The following is a 21,351-nucleotide window of genomic DNA, read 5'->3' on the forward strand; positions in this document are numbered from 1 at the left end:
TTAAAAGTCAATTTGGAGCTAAAAAGAGTAGGGCATTCCAAATTTTATTTATTTATTTATTTTTTGTAAATCAATGAAAGTTATACCTATTTTTTTGTTAGATGGGCAAAAAATATATTTGGTGTGCCACAGGATTTTAGTAATTAGTTTATGTGTGCCACGAGGATAAAAAAGTTGAAAATCACTGCTCTACATCACTTTCACAAACTACCTCTGCCACTCAGTTTTTTTCCTATCATCACTCTCATGTTACCAGCTAATCCCAACCCCAATTCCAACCCCTTGCTGCTTATTTGGCCTCAACCTCACCTTCCATTCTAATTCTGGGTTCGGTCAGGATCTGCTGCTGTACACCTTTATTATACTACCACAGCTGTGTTAAATATTCCCATTATACTTTTTTTATCTTTCTCACCATGACAAAGCACTTATTAACACATTAAGCGCCCAGCCTGTTTTGTCTTCCGGATGGAAAGTATGTTGTCAGTCATGGTGACTGACTGGGCGCTTAATGTGTTAGAGACCTGCTGCTCTAAGCACTACATATAAAAAGGCTTTAGGTTAATAATCTTAGCAAAAAACAAAACTACAAAAAGCATACATAGTCCTACAAACAGTTATGAACAAGTATTAAGCAAATACATTAAATCTAAAATACAATTAACAAGGGAAAATATTTTTTATTTTTTATTAAAACCAAAGAACTCTGAATCATATACATAACATGATCCCAAATGTGTAAAGATATTTCTTTATATTTATGCATAGAAAATATATCCAAATGCTAATCTATATATATAAAAGGCTAAGTACTAATGTCTGACCGTCCGACCGACTGACCGACAGGCTGGTACATATGACGCACACTGGCAATTTAAAAATAAACATCAACTCTCACATGCGTGTTATCTGTCCCTGTCTGACACTGGCCTCCCATTTAAATTAATTCAAACACAGTTTCCCGTGATGCCAGTATTTGCGATGACTATTAATAAATCACAAGGGCAAACTCTAGTCAGAGTAGGAATATTCTTATCTGGACCCGTTTTCGGACATGGTCAGTTATATGTTGCTTTCTCTCAAGTTCGAAGAGTATGTGACATTAAAGTTAAAGTTGTAAATACTTCATCACAGGGAAATTAATCAAGCACTCTGAAAGTGTTTTTACTCTTAATGTGGTATACAGGGAGATATCAGAATAAGTTTAATCAATTTATCAGTAATTGTTTTTATCAATGCTTTTATATCATGTTTTTGTTGTTATATCATGTCTTTGTTGTTATGTTGTTATGGTTTATTTATTAATCAATAAATAAACTAGTTATAATTATATCTGGATTGTGGGATCATGGGTGATTTTTATTTTCTTCTCAATTTATTTTATTTTCTTATCATTACTTTCCTATATGCTTTCCAAACTTTCTACAATGAGTATAGGCATACTTCATTTTATTGCACTTCACTTTATTGTGCTTCACAGATACTGCATTTTTTACAAATTGAAGGCAAACTCTCCACCAGCAAAAAGATTACTCACTTTATTACAATATTTACCACAAGACTCACTTTACTACAGTGGCCTGGAAGCAAACTTGCAACATATCTTAAGTATGCCTGTTATTAATTACTAGTGGCCCGGTGCACAGATTCGTGCACACTGAAAGGAAAATAATTAGAAGAAATATTTTAATATTGCTATTCACCCTTTATAATATAAGTGTCAGAGATGAAAGAAAATTAGTAAAATGTATATAAAATCTATACTAATAAAAGGGTAATATGCTAATGGGAGCAGACTTCCATCCAGACAAAGCCACAGCGTCTGCGAGGCCTGGGGCTCAAGCAGCAGTGGGATCAGGAAGCTGTGAGCCCCAGCAGCTGCGGTGGTGGGGGCGGCGCCTTCCCCTGATTGGCCTGGTCACCTCCCGCAGAGGGAGGCCAGAGGCGGCAGCAGCGACGGGGTGATGGGGGCAGTGCCTTCCCTCGATCAGTCTGGTCGCCTCCCCATGGGAGCGGGGGGGCAGTGCCTTCCCTCGATCAGTCTGGTCGCCTCCCCATGGGAGCGGGCCTAAGCAGTCAGTAGGACATCCCCTGAGGGCTCCCAGACTGTGAGAGGGGGCAGGCCGGGCTGAGGGACCCCCACCAGTGCACCAGGCCTCTAGTAATATACAAATTCATTAATAAATAAACAATAACAACATAATATAAAAGCAAAGACATGATAGAAAAACAACAAAAACATGATATAAAAACAACATTGATAAAAATGATTGATAAATTGATTAAACTTATTCTGATATCTCCTTGTATACCACATTAAGAGTAAAAACACTTTCAGAGTACTTGACTAATTTCCCTTGTGATGAAGCATTTACAACTTTAACTTTAACGTCACACACTCTTCAAACTCGAGAGAAAGAAACATATAACTGACCATGTCCGAAAACGGGTCCAGATAGAAATATCCTACTTTGTCTGCAGTTTGTCCGTGTGATTTATTAATAGTAATTGCAAATGCTAGCATCATGGGAAACTGTGTTTAAATTAATTTAAATGGGAGGCCAGTGTTAGACAGGGACAAATATCGTGCACGTGTGAGTCAATGTTTATTTTTAAATTGCCAGTGTGCGTCATCTGTACATTTATTTATTTTAAATATATTTTATTGATTTTTTTACAGAGAGGAAGGGAGAGGGATAGAGAGTTAGAAACATCGATGGGAGAGAAACATCGGTCAGCTGCCTCCCTAAAGATAGAAACATGTATTTTATTTCAATCAAGGTACATGCCCTTGACTGGAATCGAACATGGGACCCTTGAGTCGCAGGCTGATGCTCTATCCACTGAGCCAAACCGGTTAGGGCAAATGTTTATTTTTAAATTGCCAGTGTGCGTCATCTGTACGGCCGGATGGACGGCGGTCAGACGTATGTATGGTCGGCACTTAGCCTTTTATATACATAGATGTTTACAATCAGGGAGAAAGCATCTTTAATATAATTATTTTTATATGTTCACACTACAGATAGAAGAAATGGTTCTAAATATAAACCAAACGATTTTGATTAATACCAGTTTTTGTAGAATAGATGACTTTTATTTTTTCCTTAAGACATCACTAATCAATCATGCTATGCTTTAGAATATTAGTTCATTTGGGAAAACCTACAAATTATTTCAAAGAGAAAATAGCCAGACAGAAACTTTGTGGCAGAAGAAAATATAAGATTTAAATTGTGCCATGGGTAAATTACACTTGAAAAACAGTTAAATATGTTTCTCTTATAGCCCAAACCCGGGTTTTGGATAGAGCGTCGGCCTGTGGACTGAAGGGTCCCGGGTTCGATTCCGGTCAAGGGCATGTGCCTTGGTTGCGGGCACATCCCCAGTGGGGGGTGTGCAGGAGGCAACTGGTCGATGTTTCTCTCTCATCGATGTTTCTGACTCTCTATCCATCTCCCTTTCTCTCTGTAAAAAATCAATAAAATATATTAAAAAAAAAAAAATATATATATATATATATATATATATGTTTCTATATTTATATCACTTAAGAGCAGAGAGGGGGATATCATAGGCGGCATATACCCAACAGCTATGGAGGCAGCTGCCTGAGTTCAAATCCTGCCTCTATGACTTATTAGTTGTGAGATCTCTCTGGGCCCCATTTCCCCATTTATAAAACAGAGATAAAAGTAACACCTACTTTCTAGTATTGATTCAATGATAAAAAACAAAGCACCTAAAACCAAAAGGAAGGACTTAAAATAGTGTCTGGGATATACTAAGTGTTCAATAAAAATTAGCTATTGTACCACTATTGGTATGAAAAGGAGAAAATCATGGAATTTGTTGGAAAAGGCTTTGTAGGAATTTAGAAATACCTTGAATGACTGGATAGGAAACTAGTATTGAGCAAAAGAAGTTTACATAATGAGATAAATTAAGTAAAAGGAAAAATTTTCTTGTGAATAAAGTATAAAATCCCTAGGAGAAAGTGAATGAAGTCAAAATTTCTACAACCTGCTCCAAGCCACTGACAAAAACTGCTTTGATAATAACAAAAATAGCCCAGCCGGTGTGGCTAAGTGGTTGAGTGTCGATCTATGAACCAGGAGGTCAAGGTTCGATTCCCAGTAGGGCACATGCCCAGGTTGTAGACTTAATCCCCAGCAAGGGGCAAGCAGGAGGCAGCGGTCAATGATTCTCTCTCATCATTGATGCTTCTTTCTCTCTCTCCCTCTCCCTTACTCTCTGAAGTCAATAAAAATATATTAAAAAAATAATAACAAAATAGCCTATAAAGACAAACAAAACAATTTTTGGTTCCCTCTCATCAGTAACATGCAAATATGTTGTTGAAAATTACTGGCAATTAGTAATACATCCAGCTCTTCACTATACTAATTCATTTGAATTTAACTTGAAAACCTGAACATTTCCCCTTAAGGGTCTTTTTAAAAATTAAGTCAACAACACCGAGTTCTCAAAAGAATTGGTGCTAGAAGAGCTAAGAACTGAGACGAGCACTTTACACTAGGCCACTTCCCTAAAGGTAAGACAGACGAGTCCTACTGAATAGTTTAGGTCAGTGTTCTAACATATAAAGAAACAGTATATTTTTCAAGGCAGAAGTGCTGCTCCCCTTCTAATCTGAGATCAACAGACAGATCAAGAGAGCTCACCTTTTCTTCCTTCTTGTTCTGTGGGACTGCTAGGAACAATAAATGGGGTAGATCGGAAAGCATCAGGGGAAGGAGCAACAAGATCTGAAGAATTCCTTTATAGAAAGAGAAAATCACAGATTATTTTTAACCACAGCCACAATTTTGCATCTGTTTTCTTCCTTTTTAATAGCAAAAATGTCTAAGCCATTCAGACCAATACTTATTAGCATTTCTCTCAAAAAGCTACCTGAGGCTTGTGGGAGAGCCATCAATAATATTTCAATAACTATTTCTCACATGAGACATATCCAAAATTAGAATTAAAAAAAAAGAGTAGCTCGGCCCACGTGGCTCAGTGGTTGAGAGTCGACTTATGACCCTGGAGGTGATGGTTCGATTCCTGGGCAGAACGCATGCCTGGATTTTGGGCTTGATCCAGAGTAGGAGGCATGCAGGAGGCAGCCGATCAATGATTCTCTCATCATTGATGTTTCTATCTCTCTCTCTCTCTCTCTCTCCCTCTCCCTTTCTCTCTGATGAATAAAAAAATATTTTTTAAAAAGTAAGCATAAAGCCATCCTACATAATAAAGAGGTAATATGCAAATTAACCCGCATGCCCTCACAAGATGGCTGCCTACAACCAGGCTGACAGGGGCGTTAGTGAGGTACGACCCAATGACTGAAAAAGCAGGCTGTGTGGGGCGACCAGGCGGGCGGGGGGGCAATAAGGGGTGACCAGGCCAGTGTGGGGGCCAGTTAGGAGCGACCAGGCCAGCAGGGAGGGGGCAGTTGGGGGCAACCTGGCTAGCAGCGGGGGTCAGTTAGGGATGATCAGGCCAGCAGGGGGGGCAGTTAGGGGCAATCAGGCCAGCACGCAGAGGCAGTGAGGGGTGATCAGGCCAGCAGGGGAAGGCAGTTAGGGGCAACCAGGCAGGAAGGCAGGTGAGCGATTAGGAGCCAGCGGTCCAGGATTGTGAGAGGGATATCCAACTGCTGGTTTAAGCCCGATCCCCAGTTTCACGCCTAAACCAGCAGTCAAGGGGTCCCAGATTGGAGAGGGTGCAGGCTGAGCTGAGGAGACCCCCATGCCCCCATGGACGAATTTTGTGCACCAGGCCTCTAGTATGATTATAAGAGAAAATGAATGATCAGACACAAGGACATCATGATTGAAAAACAGATGAGAAAGTACTAGAAAAAGAATTCATCTGCTGATTTTTGAGACAAACTATTTACTCCATTTCTGCCTATTAGAAAGATCATGCACATTTTTATTTAAAAGTACAAACCTCTTTGCCCTAACACAGAGAGAAAGAAATCCAACTAATGTTTACTATAACCTACTTCCCACCCCTATTAAATGGGAAGAATTTTTAGTCAAATAAAAGAGCAGAATGCTTGTTTGGGATGTATAACAGTCTCTTAGTAATCGGGCAGTTTCTTCCCCAGTGAAACCTTTGGGCTACTATTATAAAATTTCCAAATGGAAAAGCAGATCTACCTACCTTCAATGGTCCTACTAAGTTCTTACCCCCAAAATTCTAAAGCCTAGATTACATTTTGGTTTCAAAAAGAATGCTGAACTTGTGGACAAGTTTAGCTCTTTGAACCCTAGCCTTAAACCCTCAGGCACATGTCTCCCTGGCAGAGCTGCTTTAGGTTTACTTACGTGGAAAGGCTCTCCTGAACAAGGGACCTCTGACCAGAGAGCTGCAGGAGCTGCAGGGTGGTGGCAGGTGTGGAAGCCAGAGAACACCCACCTTCTTCCCTTGAAGGAGTAGAGCAACCATCAGAAACTATTGGGGGGGAAAAATCTAGTTACATTGACTTCTCAGACTGACATTACTGAGTTGTAAAAACAAACAAACAAAAAAGCACTCTGTACTGCAAAGGGTAATATACAGATTTCCAACCATGTTCCAAGAGGGTAGAAACTGCTTTCTAATTATAGTACAATTAATGAAATGCCATGCTAACACAAATATTGAGTGATCATTAAAAGCCCCCCTCCCTACTAAATTATAGGTTTTTTTAATAAAAAATTGACAAAAAGAATTCCTTAGTCCTTTATGTCATGATTAAAGCTTGAAAAAGGCCAGAATCCTGATACCTTCGTTTGACTGCTCTTCTTTCTTGTGAAGGTTCTATTATAAAACAGCAAGTGAGACTTTTATTTCAAGGTCTACCTAAGGTGAAGTAAGCTCATGCCATAATATGGAGTTGGGAGAAGTCAAAATAATATATATGATACCTGATAATATGAATGCAGCAATTTTCAAGATTAGAACCTGAGCCTCCTCAAAAGGAGACAGAAAATACTAACATGTTAGTAAAAGGAAATATAGCCAGTACTGATTTACAGTATGAAGAGTCTCTTGTTGGTCCCGTCTAAGCAACAGATGGAGTATCAGCTTTACTAATCCCAAGTATAAAGGAATGTCTTAAATACAACCTTATAGATTTAGCGAGAGACCAAAAAAGATTCCTTAGTGACTCTTTGAATGTTTTGCACATATTCACAGCATAGTAAAGGAATATAACCCTCTCTTCTTCCCTCATTACAACCAACACATTACAGCAGGTCCTCCAACAATGTCATCTCATTCAACATCTTTTTGTTTTAATGTTAATGAAATGTCCTATAAACTTACCTCTTCTTTATATCGGTTAGCCTACGGTAAAATTGGTTTTGTTATATGTTGTTTCATTCAAAATCACATAACCTATCGACAACATGAGGACTTCAGGTATACTTTGCTAGTTATTACTAAAGCTTTCTGGCTCTGTGAGGTAACAGAATAAAGGGTTGGTGGGGGTTAACAAAATGTAAAACAAATACCACTCTAGTCTTCTAAGTTTTACATTCTTTCTCCTAGACCATAACTTCCTATTTGTGAACTAACAAACAGGTAAGTACAGTTAGCCAGGTGAATATGAAAAAACGTATACTTAATTATGTTAAATATTTGGAGACCTATGACAAAAGAAGTAGCTACTCTGTCCATAGTTATTAAATTTACTACATTAGCTATTACTCCTCAATATCTCCATTTCCAAAAGAGAGAGAAAATTATGTTAAAATGTTAAATAGCAATCATTCTCAAAAAGACTTTCTCATTAATCAGCTAGAGGCATATTTTCCTTCCATATCACAAACAAGTCTGCATACCTATAAAGTGCCTTCTAACTTAAACAGTAGCCACAAAACAGAAATAAAAAGTTTTTATCTTTGGACAAGAGGAACTATATATCAACTAATTACTCTTTGTACCTGTTTTATTGCTCTGGTCAAACAAGTCTTCCTGAGTTGACAAAACCTCAGGCTCTGGTAACTTCGGAATCTGCAGTCCACCTTCCAGTATTTCTTGAGTAGATATTTGTTCTTTTGTTTCCACAGTAATAAGAGATACTTTGGGACTAGGAGGCATGTCCTCTGACCTAGGAGATTCACATCACCAGGAGAAAAAGTTGCTATGTTCAAATGTTTTCATCTTTGAGCTAATAAACTTTTCCTGTGTTTTGTCTGTTTTCCTTTAATAATTTCAAAAATTTCAATAGTTTTAGTATATATAACTACCTAGTGAAAATTAAGTAAGATACTATTTGATGATACAAAGCCCTTAGCTCATTTCAAAGCCTGTCTAAGTCTCTCACACAGCAATACCTCTTTTCAACTCTACTCACTGCTGCACTGCATGAGATTACTGATGAGTCATTTGGGAATTTTTGTTACATATGCTATTATCTACACATGCATGAAGAATTTTAATCCAGATTACAGCAATGCCAGTTCTACCAATGACCTTCCAAGGAAAGGGCCTGGGTGTGAATTATTCTCTGAACTTATTGCCACACACATTACCTTCTGTTGGTCTTTTCCATTTGATCTACTAAATCTAAGCCCCAAACCAAGACTCCACACCAGTACAATTCACACATGTAAGACATTCATTGCTGATCCCTTTCCAGATTCTTTTTTTTTTTTTTTTTTTTTTTTTATCCTCACCCAAGGATATTTTTCCATTGATTTTTAGAGAGACTGGAAGGGGAGGGGGAGAGACAGAGAAACATTGATGTGAGAGAGAGAGAGATCTATTGGTTGTCTCCTGCACATGCCCCAGAGCCTGTAACTGAGGACTGTGCCCTTGACCAGAATCAAACCTGGGAACCCTCTGGGGGCCAATGCTCTACCCACTGAAACAAAACGTCTAGGGCAGTGGTTCTCAACCTTCCTAATGCCGCGACCCTTTAATACAGTTCCTCATGTTGTGGTGACCCCCAACCATAAAATTATTTTCGTTGCTACTTCATAACTGTAATTTTGCTACTGTTATGAATCGTAATGTAAATATCTGATATGCAGGATGTATTTTCATTGTTACAAATTGAACATAATTAAAGCATAGTGATTAATCACAAAAACAATATGTAATTATATATGTGTTTTCCAATGGTCTTAGGCGACCCCTATGAAAGGGTCATTCGACCCTCAAAGGGGTTGCGACCCACCCCTTTCCAGATTCTTATGAGATTTACCTACTCTACAATTACCCAGAGTAAACAGAATAGCAAAACTAGCTAGAGTGCAACTTCCTAAAGAAAAGCCTAGCCTGGCCAGTGTTGCTCAGTGGTTGAGCATTGACCCATGAACCAGAAGATCACAGTTCGATTCCCAGTCAGGGCACATTCCCAGGTTTCAGGTTGTGGAAGAGGGCGTGCAGAAGGCAGCCAATCAATGATTCTCTCTCATCACTGATGTTTCTATCTCTCTCTCCCTCTCCCTTCCTCTCTCTAAAATCAATAAAAACATATAAAAAAAGGAAGGAAGGAAGGAAGGAAGGAAGGAAGGAAGGAAGGAAGGAAGGAAGGAAGGAAAGAAGGAAGGCCGGCCTAAAAACTAAGGCCCAGTTATAAGCTGAGTGTTTTGTATTAGAAAGTCAACTTCTCTTTATATTCAATTTTATTCAGGACCCCAGAACCCCATTCCCCACTATTTCTTTTTTTTAATCTTCATTGTTGAAAGTATTACAGATGTCCCCTTTTTTCCCCATCGACCCCCTCCACCCCACACCCGCCCCCTCCCCACTATTTCTATAGAAGGAAGTAACAACATTGAATGTTTAGTTATCCCCGCCCCAAACTGGAAGCATCCCACTTTTCCTCTGTCATATCCAAACCTGAGCTGTTGACCAGATGCCATACTGTTTTGGAAACAATCACAACAGGCAGAAGAGAGATATACTGCCCAATTCCTACCAAATTAAGAGCATAATGAGCTTGGGAAAGAATATCTCCCTGCATCTTTATCATAAACTACCAATGCAGGTTACCCAATAACCCAAAACAATCTGGGTGCTCTTCAAGTACAGAAATAGTAAGACTTTCAAATATAATATTCATGTGACTCCTCCTAACACCAGAGAGGTTAGAATACCTCCCACAGAGAGGCAGTAGACAAAGATCAGAGAGGAGTAGCAACCAAAGATTAAGGAGTAATGCTTATAGTTACAGCAGCAATAAAATGGCTTTGTAATATGCCTAAAGATAAGGACACAAAGAGAATTCATGAATAATCAACGTTTATATTGGACCAGAAAAATGCTAGGGGGAGGAAGAGGGAGAGATGAAAATCAAAAATTTCTGAAAATCCTGGCCAAGTGAAATGAGTATAACCCTACAGCAGAAACCCAAAAATACTTTCTAGAAAGAAGATGGGTTACCTTGCAGTTGATGGATTTTGCTCTTCTACCACATGTACGTCCTTACTGGGTTGTGCTACCACAGGGACATCCTTGCTGGGCTGTTCTGCCATGGAGATATCTTCATTGGACTGTTCTTCATGCTTAATTGCTTGAAGTTTTAGAAGATAGAAAGGAGATATTAAAAACAAGAAGAAGAAGGAAGGAGATATTTAATTTTTCAAAGTACTAGAAGCAGTCCCTAATGCTTTTTTAAAGATAAGATTTTAATAGACAGAAGTCCAATTAGAAAATAATATATTTTCCAAAAAAGAAAACAACCAATAACTCACCAAAAAACACTAAACTGCAAGTCATCAACTGACAAGTACTTGCCAGACAACTCTGCAACCTTACTGTATTAACATAGATTATATTAACTTAGATAGCTATAAAATGTTATCGAGGAAAGAAGAGCTCTAGCACGAGATGAAAATCCTGATAAACAACTCCAAATGCCAGAAAACAGTTTCATACCAGTATTAGCATCCACATCCGACAGCCTCGTATAACCAGAGTTGGTGGTTACTGACTGTAGAGGCTCTTTGTCTACTTCATATGGCACAGTATTTTCCTCAACATCCTGGCTCTGGGAGAGTTCCAGAACCCCAAAGCCCAACTGTGATGAGGCAGGATCTAGGAACAAGGCCCAAAGAAATTAGGTATCATCCTACAATATTATGCACCAGGCAAGGTGCTATCACTTAGCAAAAGAAGGTCATGTTACATCCTTCAAATCAAAACCTTGCCCTCCCCCAATTTTTCAAAATAAAATCAAAATAAAAGCAGTAAAAGTGAAGGGGGGAAATGTGTAATGAAGCAAAAAAAAGTTGCATACTATAAAACCTTGCAAGCACCTAATATAAGTAGACTATGTCTACTTCCTGAAAATATACATAAACCATACCCCATACTCAATAATTCAATGTACTTCCAGCCCCGTAAAGCATACTTCCCAAAAATATTTGATTACAAAAGGAAGAAGAGTCAATATGCACAAAGGGGGCTATCCAATGACCTGGGAATTCCTAAATACCAAATTAGGTGAAATATCTTTGACTACTAAGCAAATTTCTTAATAACTATTCTCAATTTATGACAAATCTATAACCTGGTAAAAAGAAAAAACTTAATGTCTATATGCTGACAATAAAAGGACTTAAAACAATCTACTATCCTGAAAAAGGCATAAAGTTACCTTCAGCATCAAGGGAATGTGTGGCAACATCTAAAGAATCTTCTTCCTTTTCTCCCTTCTCCTTGTCTTCCAGTTCTTCCTTCTCTTCCCCCACAGGAGGAGCAGGTTCCACTGACCGTCCCAAAACACTACACAGCAGAAAGATACAATCACGTGTTCCCAGAGAGGTTGGGACATTTTGCTCAAAGCACTCTGGAATTTTATTGTGACTCCCCACACCAACCACCATTAAAGCAAATTCGAAAAAGTAAAATGCCTCACCCCATTATTGCTTCTTTCTACAGACAAGCACCAAAAACAGTGTACAGAATTAAGTATCACAATCATTAAACAGAAGAAAGGAACAAACATACTTGAGTTTTATCTTTCTCTGAAAAGGTATGAGCAGGGACAGAAAAATCTTGCACTCAAGAGAATTACTGACAAGTGATAATAGATATGGATTAGATGTGTAGGGAAGGGGTTCAAAAATAAATCTATTAAAGCAAACAGTTCACAAAAATACTATAGTAAAAAATCTTAGAATACATATATAGAACCAGAATATCTGAATAAAATACAGGTAAGACGCCTGTGTATTTTTTTTTAATCTTCACCTGAGAATGTTTTTATTCATTTTAGAGAGAGAGGAAGGAAGAGGGAGGAAGAGAGAAGATTTTAGAGAGAGAAGAATATGAGAGGGAAACATCAAACGGTTGCCTCTCGTAGGCATCCCTATCCCGCCCCCCGCCCCATATGTACCCTGCGTATGTACCCTGACCAGGAATCGAACCCACGACCTTTTGGCTTACAAGACGATGCTCCAACCAACTGAGCCACACCAGCCAGGGTGAAGCTTATGTATTTTTTAAAATATATTTTTATTGATTTCAGAGAGGAAGGGAGAGGGAGAGAGAGGCAGAAACATCAATGATGAGAGGGAATCATCGATCGGCTGCCTCCTGCACACCCCCTACTGGGGATCAAGCTGGCAACCTGGGCATGTGCCCTTGACTGGAATTGAACCCGGGACCCTTTAGTCCGCAGGCTGACGCTCTATCCACTGAGCCAAACCAGCTAGGGCAGAGGCCTATGTATTTTTTAAAAAGGTTATATCACAGGTCAAAAAACATAATAAACAAAAGTAAAAGACAAATAACAACTAGGGAAAAATCTGCAACAAATATTACAAAAGAATAGCCTCGCCCTAGCTGGTTTGGCTCAGTGGATAGAGCGTGGGCCTGCAATAAAAATAAAAACCAATAAAAACATATTTAAAAAAAAAAGACTGGTCACTCTTTAAAAACTTATATATATATAAGACATCTTTGAGAAAATTTTAATATGAGCTATGTTGTCAGATATTAAGGAACTAGAGGCCAGGGGGGAGGGGGAGCGGGCGAGCGCCCTCTTGCAATCTGCCCCTCTCGCAAATCCAGGGACCTCTCAGGTAGGGTCCCTAGGCCAGGCTGGCAATCAGGGCCAATCCAGGGCTTTCTTTACCTAGGCTGCCAGCAGCTGGCCCCGCCCCCACCTCTGCTACTCCTCCCCCACCACCGGTTGCCTCCCTCTGCAGCGGACAGGCGAATGGATTGGCCCCACACACCCCCCAGTGTCGCTGGCAGTGGCCTGGGTCTCCCTCTGTGGAGTGATAGATCACCCAGCAGAGGAAGGCCCCGCCCACCCAGCCAGGGCTCTGCAATTGATCCATCGATCCATCATCATCGCTGCACAGAGGGTGTCCTGGGCCTCCCTCTGTGGGCAATCATGGAGTGATGGCTGGGCCCCCTCCCCCCCCAATCACATTGCACCCGCCTTGGCTGCCTGGCACCAGTGCATGTCATAGTGTGGTCGTCCAGATGGTCGTTCTGCTGTTCAGTCATTCGGTCAATTTGCGTATTACGCTTTTATTATTATAGATTAATATTTTCTTTGGTGTGGTGATGGTATTATGATCATATAGAACAGCGGTTCTCAACCTGTGGGTCGCGACCCCTTTGGCGGTCGGATGACCCTTTCACAGGGGTCGCCTAAGACTATCCTGCATATCAGATATTTACATTACGATTCATAACAGTAGCAACATTACAGTTATGAAGTAGCAACGGAAATGATTTTATGGTTGGGTCACAACATGAGGAACTGTATTTAAAGGGCCAGAAGGTTGAGAACCACTGATATAGAATAATGTATTATTCTTAGATGATAAATGCTAAAATATTTAAGGGGAATTATGTCTGCAACTTAGTTTCAAATGATCCAGCACATGCAAACATACACACAGAGAACAAATGTGTACTATCCTTTCATCTTTTCTGGGGGTTTAAACTTTTAAAATAAAAAACTTGGGGAAAATGCTATTAAGCGTTTTAATCGTCATAGAAAAATGCTCATGTTGTTAAGCAAAAAAGGACAGCAAACACACAACCTTTTACTTTCCACATGTCAATTATGCAAATCAAGTCCACAAATAAAGAGAAAATAAGCTGAAATGTTTACAGCAATTAGCCTCTGGGTAGCTTATAGATGATGTTTTTTGCTTCCTTGTAACTTTCTACACGTTTAATATCTCATACAACTATTGAGCATAACTTAAGCATAAAAGAGGTGAAAACAAAACAAAAAAAAGAGGTGAAAACATAAATTTGTAAATTTGGGGATCCAAGAAAGAGAAAAAGAACTAATATTTTCACAAAAATAAAATACAGTTGACCCTTGAACAACACGGTGGGTATAGGCGCTGCCCCCCGTGCAGTTGAAAATACACATATAACTTTTGACTCTCCCAAAACTTTAGTGATCCGTTGGTATCTGGGTGAACTAGTTCCAGGACCCCTGTGGATAACTAAATCCAAGAATGGTCAAGTCCCTTATATAAAACTAGAGGCCTGGTGCACAGATTTGTGCACCAGTGGGGTCCGTCGGCCTGGCCTATGGGGATCAGTGGACCTCCATGCTGCTGCAGCCCGGCCTTACCCACTACCTCATGGGGGGAAGGGGGAGCACACAGGGGGAGTACCGCAGCTGCACTTCTGGCGCCCGAGGGTCAGCTGAGCAGCACTCTCACTGACCATCAGGGGGCAACTCCTGCATTGAGCATCTGCCCCCTGGTGGTCAGTGCACGTCATAGCTACCGGCTGGTCATCAGGTTGTCCGGTTACTTAGGGTTTTATATAGATAGATAGTGTAGAACAATGCATACAGTTGGCCCTTCATATCCATGGATCCCCAACCATGGATCAAAAATACTGTTTTCCGTCCAGCCATGGTATCTCAGTGATTGAGCATTGACCTATGAACCAGGAGGTCACAGTTGGGTTGCAGACCTGATCCCCAGTAGGGGGCATACAGGAGGCAGCCAATCAATGATTCTCTCTCATCATTGGTGTTTCTCTCTCTCTCTGAAATCAATTTTTAAAAAATTTTTAAATATTGTTTCCCATCTGCAATTGGTTGAATCCATGCATGTAAAACCCAAGGATAGGAAGGCTGACTGTGTATTTATGAAAAAAATCTGCACATAAGTGGACATATACACAGTTCAAACCCATGTTGTTCAAGAGGCAAGTATAGAACATTACCTGCATAACTGGGAGGACCAGACAGATGCATGACCTTGGAAAATATAGGAAAAGAAAGTCCAAGAGCAAATATAACAAAAAGTGGAAGAGCCATGAAAGACAGCACAAACCACACAACTTGGATCTTCATTTAGTCTCTTTCAGTGTTTTTCTTCCTGTCCCTGACCTCTAAATGCTGGTAGGCTCAGTGAGTCCTTGGACCTCTACTGCACCCACACTCACCTCCTCAGTACTCTTATCCAGACTCATGGCTTTTAATATAACTCATATGCTATGACTCTGCAATTTAAATCTCCAGCTTAGACCTTCCCCCTGAGCTCCAGACTTGTACATCACCAAACGCTTCCAACTGGCAATTGAAAAGGCAGCTCAACTTTAACTTGTCTATAACTGACCTCCTCCTGTAGTCCATCTCAATTAACAGTAAATCCATTCTTCTAATTCTCAAACCAAAAACATGAAAACATTGTTACTTCCTTCTTTACTCTCATGTTCAATCTGGCTTTGAATCCTATTATTAAAAACCTAGACTCTCACTACTCTCCATCCACTTCCACTCTGGTCTAGCCACTGTCATATTATGTCTAAATTATTTCAATTGTCTCCTAGTTGGTCTTCCTGCCTCTGCTCCCCCTTCAGTCTATTCTTTTTATTAATTTCATTTAAATAGCTTCTTTTATTTTTAATTATTTTCATTGTTCCAGCTTTTCTGAGGTACAATCAACAAAAACTATATACCTTCAGACTATTCTTGATCCAGCAATCAGAGTGATCATGTTAAAAATCTAAGTCAGATCATGTCATTCCTCTGCTCAAAACTTTTAAATGCCTTCCTACCTCACTAAGAGTAACGGCCAAATTACTCACAGTGCCCATGATTTACAGATTCTGGTCCCTTCTTTACTGCTCTGGCTTCTTCTCCCACTCCTCTCAATCACTCCACCTACAGCCACACTAACCTCGCCATTTCTCAAAAATGCCAAGCACGCTCACACCTCAGGGCCTTTGCACTTATCCCAGAAAACAACAGAGATCACTTAATCACTTAAGATTTTTTAAAAATATTTTTTTATTGATTTTCAGAGAGGGAGAGGGAGAGAAAAATAGAAACATCAATGATGAGAGAGAATCATTCATCAGCTGTTTCCTGCTCGCCCTCCACTGGGGATCCAGCCCAAAACCTGGACATGTGCCCTGACTGGGCATAGAACTGTGACCTCCTAGTTCATAGGTCCACGCTCAACAACTGAACCACACCTGCCAGCATCACCTCTGATTTTTAATCAAATGCCACAACAGTGAAGCATTCCCCAAGTCACTCTATCTAAACTTGCAACTCCTGTGATATTTCCTATTGCCATCTGTTTTATTTTTCTCTTCAGCCCTATGAATGTCTAACATACTATATATCTTTTACTTATTCATCATGTATTGCTACATACCACACAAGAATGTAAGCTACATTAAGGTCTAGAATTTTTATCTCTTCTGATCACTTTGTATCCCCAATATTCAATAGTGTTTGACTCAATAAATATTTGTAGAATGATTCATTAAATCAGAAGAGGCTTTATTTTAAAAATTTTTAAATATAAAATTATTCCAAAATAAAATATCACTACAAAAATCAGAATACCCTGGCTGGATGACTCAGTTGGTTGGAGCGTCGTCCCACGCACCAAAACGGGTACAGGTTTGATTCCCAGTCAGGGACATACCTGGTTGCGGATTCAATCCCTAGTCAGGGTGCGTATGGGATACAACCAATCAATGTTTCTCTCTCAGGTAGATGTTTATTTCTTTCTCTCTTACTGTTCCTGCCTTTCCCCTCCTCTCTCTCTAGAAAGTCAATAAAAAATACATATTCTCAGGTGAGGATTTAAAAAAAAAATCAGAAGAGGCTTAATTATAGACAAATAATACTAATCTTAAACTTTTCTCCACTGTCTAAGCTGATGGAAGAAGAAAACAAAGTTTTAAATATATTGTTTTGAAGTACAAAAGTAGTTAATAAAAGAACTAAAATAATTATTACAAAAATTGGGAAAGCGTTGTTGGGAAGAAATCCTCATCTTCACTTATGGAACTCAATTATCTTAATCTGATAAAATAAGAAATGGCAGTATAATAGTGTTACTTCGTTTTACAATAGTATTAAGGGCTAGGAAGATGACCTCCCAAAGAAGTAAAAACACAAACACTTAAATAAGATTGCCTCTGCGAAAGGAGACCAAGGATGAGAAAGAACTCTTTGCTTTTCATTATAAACTCTTTTTGAAATTAACTATGCCTTCATATTATTCTGTTAAAAATACTTAACAGATCTCATCAAAATTAAAAACCTGCTCTGTGGAAAACCCTCTGAAGAGGATGAAAAGACAAGCTGCAGAGTGGAAGGATATATTTGCATACTGTATATCCTACAAAGGACTAGTATCTAGAATATATAAAGAACCCTCAAAACACAATAAAAGCATCCAATCTAGTACCTTGAATAGAAAATAAACTCAATAAATGGGCAATGGAAAGACAAAGTAAAAACTGAATGCTGTTTGAAAAGAATATGCATTAAACATTCTGGGTCTAAAACTGGTGAGGTACTTTGGTTGGTGGAAAGCATGCCTAACAGTTTTGACAATATACTTAAATATATTGTTTGATTTTTTTTTTCCAATTAATAAGTTGTATCTATGCTAAGCATTAGGAATACTTATTTTGTCTCACATGTACAAGACAGATCACAATATGAATAATGTAGATGTAAAAATGTTACCTTCACAAAAGAGATTCCAGCTAACAGTACTAACACAATCCTCAAATCCCACTTGCTAATTCACAAAAATAAGATTAATCCCTTTATCTTTGGGATGAGTCAAAGGTACAGACAAAAGAACTGATCCATTAATAAATGTAAATAAATTTCTTCAGCACTAGTATACCTGCTTGTCCTGTTTGGCTGAGGTAACTGTTCAATGACCTGACTGATGGAACCACATGTATCCAAATGAGAAGAATCCATAGGGTCTGAAAAATACAAGAGGATATTAGCACAAAAGGCATTTACCCCTAAACTTTAATACAAAGTCAGGAATGCAGACCATACAAACCTAATCAGCTCCATTACAGAAAGCCAACCTTTTGCGTGCCTACTACGCACCGGATACTGTGCTGGATTTCCTTACATACATTCACCACCACCACGTCTAAATCCACCCAGCTCTAACAAGTGCATTTGCAACATGGGACTGACAGTTTGAAGCACCTCACCTGCAGCTTTGTCTTCCTTCAGATGGTCATTGAGCCCACTTTTACTGTCTCCTTGTTCTCCAGCTGATTGTTCAGGGTTGGGCACAACATCCTAGAAAACATACAAACATAATATCCCCTCTACAGACGAAATAATTTAAAATGAGACATACTTTTTGTGAATATGGTGATTTCATTTTTCCAACTAATTGTCTCCAAAAGATAGTGACCTGAGTACTTATATTTGCTGGTTGGTCTAGATTATGGTGGAGGGGGGAGGGAGGGGGGGACCTGCTCAATCATTTCCAAACGAGGTATCACTCACCAACACAGGGTTCTCTTTGTGTGCCTGTAAATGAGGAAGGTGTCGAGACAGCACACTGAAGTGAGAACCGGAATCATCGTCTAGAACCTGGCTTTCAGGCTGAGAGTCTTCGATGATCAGGCAAGGAGTGTCTTGCTGAGAGAAATCTGAATCCAACTGACTTCCAGGAGGGTCCATCTGCTCCCCTGGAATGGAGTAACAAAAGATCAGTTCTGTGTCACCTACCAGCCTTCCGCGCGCGGTGTGAGCTTAAATAATGGGGCGGGAAGACAGGAGTTGGGAAAGGGGACCACCCTAGAGCTCTTTCCATTAAAACGCTAGGATCGTGCCAGCACCTTCCCATCATACTCCCCAGGATCCGATGCCTCCTTACTTACCATCGGCCTGCCCATCCTCTCCCTCGCCTTCTCCATCACCTTCCCAACCTCGTCTCTTCCCGCCCCTTTTTCCATCCCCCACAACTCCCCCTACGTCCCTCTGGAGCCTCTACCACCCCCCGAAAGGTGGCTTTGCCATCTCTGTTCGCCAGAACCCCCACAGCCCTTCACGCTTCCTCACGACCACTCAGCCTTCCCAGCTCCTGCTTCCCCACCCCCTCCGCAGGGCCCTCCAACCCTTTCCCAGTCACCGCCGCCATGCTTGCCACCCCGCCCCCTCCGGTCAGCCATTCCTTCAGACCCCAAAGCCAAGGCTCCAGAGCTGCCTGCACCCCCACTCTTTCCCAAATAGTACCAGGCATCTCGGCGGGAGGCCCCTCGCGCCCGAGTCAGAGATCTCTGCACGCCCCCCAGGTCCCTCCAGCTCTATCCCCAGATTGTCGCTGTCGCCACCGCCGCCACCGGCCTCGAACTCCTCCTTTTCCCGCGCGTCAGTCAGTATCGGCTTGCCCATTCGCTGTTGCTGCCTGCCACTCAAAAAATCCTGCGGTTGATTGGTGGATGCGGCCCAGTGCCCCGCCCCACGTAAGAAAAAGGAACACGGCGGCGTGTTTCCATGGCAGCATGGACCTTGCAGGCCCTCCCCCTTGTAGAGCCCTAGAATGACAGTATCCTTGAACCGAAGGGACCTTGAGAGGGCGTGAAATATATTCCCTAGCCTCCAGGACAATTGTTTATACCACTACGGAGAAAATAAAAAAGATCTGTTTTTATCCTTCATGCACTGAAGACCCCTTCTCTGACCCTCTTCCGTGGAAAGAAGAGGGTTTCCCGACTGTTTAATAAAAGGGCAAAGAAAAGGATCCAGGATGGCTGGGATTCCTGAGCTGATGAAACTGGAGAGAGAAGACTCTTTGGGGTTTACCTGTGTCAATCAGGATCACTTTTGTGGGCCTCTACCTGAGTTCAAGACCCTCACATTACATCTCTGCCAGTTCTTCTCCCTTCGCCCGCCACCCCTCCTCCCCGCCCCCCCCTCCATTTACATTGTCTGAGGACCCCAGGAAACCATATTTTTTCCATTGCCATTTCCTGTCTGGAACTTAGTTCAAGCTTCAATTTGCTTATCGTTACCCTATCATGTATGGGATTGTAGCCTAGGAGACTATAGCCCCAGACAAGTCTCCCGTTGAGAGAATTGAACACAGTGATTCTCAGACTCCGTGGTGAAGAGAACAGCTGCTGCCCCTTTAACAATATGACCTCAAAGATCCCTCCAAGACCTGAGAGTCTATTATCCTAATGATGGTGCCAGGATCTTATAGAAGGTGTAGCAGCTGTGACTTGTATTAATGAACTAGGCCCCAGGAGGAATATGTTTTTTGTTGTTTTGGGGTTGTTGTTTTTTAAGTGGTTGGATCTAAGATGGATTTCTACATGAGAGTAGCTGTCAAAAAGGAAAGCACCTACACGGTGCCAAGCATATACATAGTAGGCATTCACTAGGAGATAGTTTTCTCTCTCTACTCCAGGCTCAGAATGACTTAGACACAGCCCAACATGATTCTCCCATCCTATAAAACCCCATTTCAGCATTCAATGTGGTTAAGCTAAAGTGCAGCTTCCTACCAACCAATCTTCACCCTGCTCTTACAAATTACAGTGATCATCTTTTTCAAACTAAAAATCAAAGGATGTCATCGGAGCATGTGTAACTTATTTCAAAAGACAGACTCTGAAATAAAAATTTCCTGAAAAATCTAGAATTTATTATTTCTCTAACTAGAATACAATTATTGTCCCCAGAATGTTTTATTAGCGGAGCAAAAATGGAATGGAACACACAGATTCATGCCGCTTCTTCACCTTGAAGTTTATAATGGACACCTCTCTTCCTCCACTCCGAATGCTGCAGAAGACAGGTGACCAAATAAATAAAATCCTAAAAGGACCAGGTCAAGTTACTATTAAGTAACTTCCCTAGGTAGACAAATTAATTCATCTACTCAGTTTGAGAGGACACAAACAATTGGCTTCTGTGTGGGGCAAACCTTGACCTTGAATCCCATAAAAATCCCCCAAAAGTCACTGTACTTTTGTTCTCCTTTGTCCTGCTATTGCATTTCCCCTCTCCAAGCAAGACATAAATAAATAGGCCTTCCTGATTATTTGACAAACAACTGTGTTTGTCAAGACGCATAAACTATACACTAAAAAGGATAAACTAAACCTCAATAA

At 40.4% G+C, this 21,351-nt stretch overlaps 1 protein-coding gene across 1 annotated transcript in view; it reads right to left on the reverse strand.

Annotated features, from left to right (window-relative positions):
- TP53BP1 (tumor protein p53 binding protein 1) overlaps positions 1–19,595 on the reverse strand; it is a 73,866-nt gene extending 54,271 nt beyond the window's left edge. Inside the window, exons 1-10 of the mRNA XM_006093100.3 lie at positions 19,469–19,595; positions 18,737–18,921; positions 18,433–18,523; positions 18,105–18,189; positions 11,606–11,733; positions 10,885–11,043; positions 10,390–10,519; positions 7,941–8,107; positions 6,339–6,465; positions 4,686–4,780 (exon numbers count right to left, since the gene is read on the reverse strand). Coding sequence (XP_006093162.1) covers positions 4,686–4,780; positions 6,339–6,465; positions 7,941–8,107; positions 10,390–10,519; positions 10,885–11,043; positions 11,606–11,733; positions 18,105–18,189; positions 18,433–18,523; positions 18,737–18,921; positions 19,469–19,475 — 1,174 coding nt within the window. The 5' untranslated portion in view covers positions 19,476–19,595. The remainder of the gene's footprint in view (positions 1–4,685; positions 4,781–6,338; positions 6,466–7,940; positions 8,108–10,389; positions 10,520–10,884; positions 11,044–11,605; positions 11,734–18,104; positions 18,190–18,432; positions 18,524–18,736; positions 18,922–19,468) is intronic.
- Positions 19,596–21,351: the final 1,756 nt, after the last annotated feature.

This window comes from Myotis lucifugus, unplaced genomic scaffold, assembly GCF_000147115.1.
Source record: "Myotis lucifugus unplaced genomic scaffold, Myoluc2.0 scaffold_109, whole genome shotgun sequence".
NCBI classification, from domain to species: Eukaryota; Metazoa; Chordata; class Mammalia; order Chiroptera; family Vespertilionidae; genus Myotis; species Myotis lucifugus.